Here is a 7311-nt window from a genome sequence, read left to right on the forward strand (position 1 = left end):
GTCTCCTGCTCCTCCAATCACACCGGTCTTCTGTGAAGCTGACAGCAATGCATTGTTGAGATTTTTCATTGACAAAATTAAATTGATCAAAGAGAAAATCTCTCTTCCTTTGTTTGGAACCCCTACTGTCTCTGAGCCCCTCTCCTCCTCTTGGTCTTCCTTCACTGCTGTAAGTTTGGGTGATATTTCGGCACTAGTGAACAAGATGAAACCCTCCTCTTGCTCAGATGACGTCCTTCCTTGTAGGCTTTTTATCAAAGTATTTGATGTTATTGGCCCCTGGGTTACCAATATGGTGAACCTCTCCCTTTCCAATGCATTTAAACATGCCATTGTGGAGACTCTGCTCAAAAAGCCAGGCTTAGACCCAACTGACCTCAGTAATTTCAGGCCTATTTCTAAGCTCCCTTTCTTGTCCAAGACATTGGAGAAGGTGGTGTCTGAGCAGCTGTTCCTGGATCAGAGCGACATCCATGAGAAGTTTCAGTCTGGCTTCCGTAAACATCACTCTACGGAGACAGCTTTACTGAAAGTGTCCAGTGACATCATGATGTCGGCTGACTCGGGTAAATCCACTGTTCTGGTTCTCTTGGATCTGTCCTCAGCCAAGTTGATCACCAGATCCTGCTGAGAAGACTGAGGGATGAAGTGGGACTGTCTGGGTCTGTGTTAGAATGGTTCTCATCTTACCTTTCTGGGCGCAGTTTTAGTGTATCTGCCAATCAAATGAGGTCTGAATCGGCAGAACTGATGTGTGGAGTCCCTCAAGGTTCTGTTCTGGGTCCTTTATTGTTTTTGCTGTACTTGATTCCCCTCGGTAAAATCATTCAGAGATTTCCAGATGTTTCTTATCACATGTTTGCTGATGACATCCAGCTCTACTGCTCTTTTGATCCAACTGAGCCCCAGAGGCTGAACTTAGTCAATTGTTTGCTAGAAATCAAACAATGAGTGAAAACACTTTGAAGCTAAATGTGGACAAAACTGAAACTCTGGTGATTGTTGATGATAAGGTTCCAGGGTTGAGTCAGTACTTGTGTGACTTAGGTCAGTCTGTCAAACTGAGCCTGAGAAACCTGGGTGTTGTATTTGATAAAGACATGTCTCTTGTTCAACACTGAAGAAAACTGACCTTCAAAAAAATCTCTTAACTTAGGAAAATGTTGTCGGAACATGATTTGGAGCATGTAATCCATGCGTTTGTTTCTTCTCGCCTGGACTATTGTAACAGTTTGTTTTCATGTCTTAACAAGAAGGATGTGTCTCGTCTGCAGTTCATACAAAACTCTGCAGCTAGAATTCTAACTCGCTCAAGTAGAAGAACTCACATTTCTCCGATCCTTAAAACTCTTCACTGGCTTCCAGTTTCTTTCAGGATCAACTTTAAAATTCTGGTTCTAACTTTCAGATCTAGTCATGGTCAGGCTCCTCCTTACATCACTGATCTGATCCAGACTTACACCCCAGCTCGGGCTCTGAGGTCTGTGGATCAGAATCTACTTATGGTTCCACGCACACGGCTCAGGACCAGAGGAGAGAAATCTTTTCAGGCTGTTGCTCCTAAGCTTTGGAACAATCTTCTCTCTCTTTGCTCTTGATGATCTACTGACTCCTTTAAGAAACATCTTAAGACGTTTTTATTTGTTCAGGCTTTTCCTTCATTTTCTGGAACTCCTGTTGTGTTATCAGTTTTATCTTGATCTTTAAAGTACATACTTAATTGAGTATTGTTTTGATTGTTTAAGCGCTTTGTGACCCTGGTCTGGAAAAGCGCTATACAAATAAAAATGTCTTACTTCCATGGTTCAGAAGGTCACACACGAGTATTTCATCCTGTCTAAGTTAAACTCCAGGACGACTCGACCGCTCAGAGAGACGATGATTAAAACATTTATTCTCGGGTGATTCGCATCAGAAGCACATTTGTTGATTCAGCTTTAAAGAAATGGAAAAACTCCTCTTCAGCTGCTTTAGTAGCGTCTGGGGATCTCTCACGGCAGATGATGACGATCAGGAAAGATGGAAAAGAGAGGAAGAACAAGAGTGTGAAGAATCAAAGAGACGTGAGGGTGATTAGCTGATGTTTCTCTGATACAACAACAGGAAGCTCTTGATGTCCCTGCAGAGCTTCCTGCTGATCCTCCTGCTGATCCTCCATCATCACGCCACACATTAAAAGCACAGAGATGAAAGAACTCTGAAGACGCTCCTCTGGGTACACGAGGAGTGATGAAGTTATTTAACGCATCATAACTTCCTCTCACTGTGAGCGCCGGACCTTAAGAGGTCCCTGGTCAGGGAGTCATCGCTCGCTCTGGTCCTGAGGCTCGACTCGGAGGACCAGGAACAATAATAATGGCTTTTTTTGTACTGAAGTATATCAGAGACAATATTGAATGAAACAGTGTTGAAAGAATCTTTCTTTTGAAATCTTGTTGTTTTTTAAGCTTTTCATTTTTTTTTAAAATATTTTAATTCAAAAAAATTATATTGAAAGGTTGACATTGTTTTATTCAAGCATTAAATTATATATTTTTGAATTAATGCTGTTGTTTTTTTTACACAGTGTAAATTGTTCAGTTCTAATTGGAATAATTCAAAAAAAATAATTTATTCTCTATTTTTTAATCCATGGTCTTTTAAATTCATTATAAAATGTTGGTATAATATTGTCACCAGACAAAACCAAACGAGTATCGATCTACTTGATCAAACTTTCAGCCAATCATCTGATAAGAATGACGATCACGTGACGACGATCACGTGACGACGATCACATGACGACGTAGAAGACACTGGAGCGTCAATTAAACGCTAAGATTTAAGCCATTTAAAAATATTGGTAATTTCAAAGTTTAGTGTGAATTCAAAAGTCAGAGCGATCGGCTCTGTGCTCGACTAGATTAGTCTGGATGACACTATTGTATCAACAACTTGTATTGAATATAAGACACAATTAAAAAAGGTTTAGATTAAGAATCATTTATATGAATTATTGGAATGAAAATATCAAACTCTGTGTAAAATTAATTCATGTTGCAATTAAACAAAATGTTCAATCATTTACAAAACTAATTAAACCTTTCAATGTACGATTATTAAATCAAAACAAATTATTTTACGATACAAGACATTACAAAAAAACACATTAATCAAAAAAGACATTGGAAATGTTAGATTCAACCACTTAATATTCTGATGACACTGATTTACTTCCATAGTTTTGAACCTCCATGACATGAATCTGAACACACACACACACACTAACATACACACACTAACATACACACACACACACTAACATACACACACACACACACACTAACATACACACACACACACACACACACACACACACACACACACACACACACACACACACACACACACACACACACACACACACACACACACACACACACACACACACACACACACACACACACACACACACACACACACACACACACACACACTAACACACACACACAGTAGTAAGTATTCCCGACACAGTCACTTCTCTCTGATCAGGAACGACAATGCGATGTCTCTCAGATTTCCTCCAACGAAGGCCAAAATAAAATAAAATAAAATAAAAGGATTGTGACTCATATTTTGAAGGACAAGGAAAACAGATGAGAGATGAATATCTGAGGGTTTATGAGTCAGGAAATTGAAGGAGCCTCAGACCTGGAGCTCCGACATACACTCGTCCTCTCAGATCTCAAAGGTTCACACCAGCAGACTCTGATCCAACACACACACACTAACAAACACACACACGACACACACACACACACATGTTGGACTTTACCTATGATGACACGAGCGCCCAGTCCGGCCATGTGACGAGCGACCTCGTAGCCGATCCCCTTCCCTCCTCCCGTCACTATGGCAACCTTGTCATCTTGTCTGGGCATCACTGGAGGAGACGAGACACGGTGATGTCAGATCAGCTGCTGAACTTTAGTCACACCTCGGAATGTTGGAGCAAACACTCATGGAAGAACTTTCAGGTGAAAGTCTGGCTTTTATTCATTTAAACTCCTTCAAGAAACATCTGTGTTTGATGATCTACTGACTCCTTCAAGAAACATCTGTGTTTGATGATCTACTGACTCCTTCAAGAAACATCTGTGTTTGATGATCTACTGACTCCTTCAAGAAACATCTGTGTTTGATGATCTACTAACTCCTTCAAGAAACATCTGTGTTTGATGATCTACTGACTCCTTCAAGAAACATCTGTGTTTGATGATCTACTGACTCCTTCAAGAAACATCTGTGTTTGATGATCTACTGACTCCTTCAAGAAACATCTGTGTTTGATGATCTACTGACTCCTTCAAGAAACATCTGTGTTTGATGATCTACTGACTCCTTCAAGAAACATCTATGTTTGATGATCTACTGACTCCTTCAAGAAACATCTGTGTTTGATGATCTACTGACTCCTTCAAGAAACATCTATGTTTGATGATCTACTGACTCCTTCAAGAAACATCTGTGTTTGATGATCTACTGACTCCTTCAAGAAACATCTGTGTTTGATGATCTACTGACTCCTTCAAGAAACATCTGTGTTTGATGATCTACTGACTCCTTCAAGAAACATCTCTGTGTTTGATGATCTACTGACTCCTTCAAGAAACATCTGTGTTTAATGATCTACTGACTCCTTCAAGAAACATCTGTGTTTGATGATCTACTGACTCCTTCAAGAAACATCTGTGTTTGATGATCTACTGACTCCTTCAAGAAACATCTATGTTTGATGATCTACTGACTCCTTCAAGAAACATCTGTGTTTGATGATCTACTGACTCCTTCAAGAAACATCTATGTTTGATGATCTACTGACTCCTTCAAGAAACATCTGTGTTTGATGATCTACTGACTCCTTCAAGAAACATCTATGTTTGATGATCTACTGACTCCTTCAAGAAACATCTGTGTTTGATGATCTACTGACTCCTTCAAGAAACATCTGTGTTTGATGATCTACTGACTCCTTCAAGAAACATCTATGTTTGATGATCTACTGACTCCTTCAAGAAACATCTGTGTTTGATGATCTACTGACTCCTTCAAGAAACATCTGTGTTTGATGATCTACTGACTCCTTCAAGAAACATCTGTGTTTGATGATCTACTGACTCCTTCAAGAAACATCTGTGTTTGATGATCTACTGACTCCTTCAAGAAACATCTGTGTTTGATGATCTACTGACTCCTTCAAGAAACATCTGTGTTTGATGATCTACTGACTCCTTCAAGAAACATCTGTGTTTGATGATCTACTGACTCCTTCAAGAAACATCTGTGTTTGATGATCTACTGACTCCTTCAAGAAACATCTGTGTTTGATGATCTACTGACTCCTTCAAGAAACATCTGTGTTTGATGATCTACTGACTCCTTCAAGAAACATCTGTGTTTGATGATCTACTGACTCCTTCAAGAAACATCTGTGTTTGATGATCTACTGACTCCTTCAAGAAACATCTGTGTTTGATGATCTACTGACTCCTTCAAGAAACATCTGTGTTTGATGATCTACTGACTCCTTCAAGAAACATCTGTGTTTGATGATCTACTGACTCCTTCAAGAAACATCTGTGTTTGATGATCTACTGACTCCTTCAGGAAACATCTGTGTTTGATGATCTACTGACTCCTTCAAGAAACATCTCTGTGTTTGATGATCTACTGACTCCTTCAAGAAACATCTGTGTTTGATGATCTACTGACTCCTTCAAGAAACATCTGTGTTTGATGATCTACTGACTCCTTCAACAAACATCTGTGTTTGATGATCTACTGACTCCTTCAAGAAACATCTGTGTTTGATGATCTACTGACTCCTTCAAGAAACATCTGTGTTTGATGATCTACTGACTCCTTCAAGAAACATCTGTGTTTGATGATCTACTGACTCCTTCAAGAAACATGTGTGTTTGATGATCTACTGACTCCTTCAAGAAACATCTCAAGACAATTTTATTTGAGCTTTTACTTGATTTTCTGAGAGTTTTTGTCTCGTTGATCTTTAAAAGTATTTATTTTATTTAGTATTGTTAGGATTTCTGAAGCGCTTTGTGACCCTGGACTAGAAAAGATCTACAAATATTACTTACTATTTACTGAGTACATTCTACTGAACATTACTGTGGATTTCTAAAATTTTAAACAGAAAATAGAAAGAATTAAATATTAAAAATGTACTAAAGTTATACTGAAGTTGCTTCAGACACACTCGGAAAGAAAAGTTCAATTCCTCTGGAGAAAGAAAGTCAGAAACATATTTCAGGTATATTTATATATATATATATACACATTTTTAATATTTCATTCTTTCTTTTTTCTGTTTATAATTATATAAATTATATATATATCACGTTGTGTTTCTTGCATGTTAACAATCATCTGCTGTTTTTAATCATTAAATAAAGACAAGTTAGAGGTTTTTAAAGCCCCAACATTTACACGTTTCTTATCAGTTCAAGTCAGTGTCACAGCGAGTGTAAGAAAGTGTGAATAATTTGGTCAATTACTGTGTGTTTACGAAGATACAGGACAAAACTGCATCAATATGAGGAGAAGATGAAGATGATTCAGTTCAGTCATGGATGGAGAGAAGAGCAGGAGAGGAAACTAAACAAATAAAGAAGAGAAAAAGAAAATACATGGGGGAAGAAATTATAATAATCATTTTTATTATTTTCATTTCTTTTTTTTTATGCTCTAAAACATCCAAAATCAAAAAAGTATTTGTCCACTGACATAAACATTTAATTTATTTATTATTGATTTGTAATTATTATTGCGGCGCTTCTGTGTTGTGACGTAAAGGACACGATGACGTCATAACCAGACAATAACTAGTAGTACGATAAGTGGAGTATTTTTAAAAACTTTACACAAATAAACAGAACATGAAGGTGAAGAAAAGCATTGAAAACGTGAGAATGTTTTGACAATTAACCAAAATGTAACTTCATTGATACACGCCATGTAGACATAACACGTCACACCAGACTCCCTTGAGAAAACGCACTTGTTATTTATCATGTGAAGATAAATAAAAAACGATGAATCTGAGAAAATTGATTTTGGACTGTAGTCTTCTATATGTTTCCGCGCATACATCGGCTTCGTCAAAGTTGCATTTACAGCTTCATCTCTCACGTTTTGGCTCGTTATTTGGAGGCTAACAAGCTAACAAGCTAACAAGCTAACGTCAGACGAACACACCTGGCAGGTGAATCCTTCCCTGGACCAGCTGCAGCAGAAGAACCTTCAGCCCGAGCA

General features: G+C 38.2%; 1 protein-coding gene across 2 annotated transcripts in view; it reads right to left on the reverse strand.

Moving 5' to 3' along the window:
* Positions 1-7311, reverse strand: part of LOC148067996 (polyprenol dehydrogenase) — a 57800-nt gene that overhangs the window by 23264 nt on the left and 27225 nt on the right. The window contains exons 1-2 of one of the 2 annotated variants that reach the window (XM_087803920.1): positions 7255-7311; positions 3815-3922 (exon numbers count right to left, since the gene is read on the reverse strand). The exon at positions 7255-7311 is cut by the window's right edge and continues 135 nt beyond it. In XM_087803920.1, coding sequence (XP_087660046.1) covers positions 3815-3922; positions 7255-7311 — 165 coding nt within the window. The remainder of the gene's footprint in view (positions 1-3814; positions 3923-7254) is intronic. The other variant, XM_087803922.1, reaches the window with a different exon arrangement.

This window comes from Callionymus lyra, chromosome 12 (assembly GCF_982586985.1).
Source record: "Callionymus lyra chromosome 12, fCalLyr1.hap1.1, whole genome shotgun sequence".
NCBI lineage: Eukaryota > Metazoa > Chordata > Actinopteri > Syngnathiformes > Callionymidae > Callionymus > Callionymus lyra.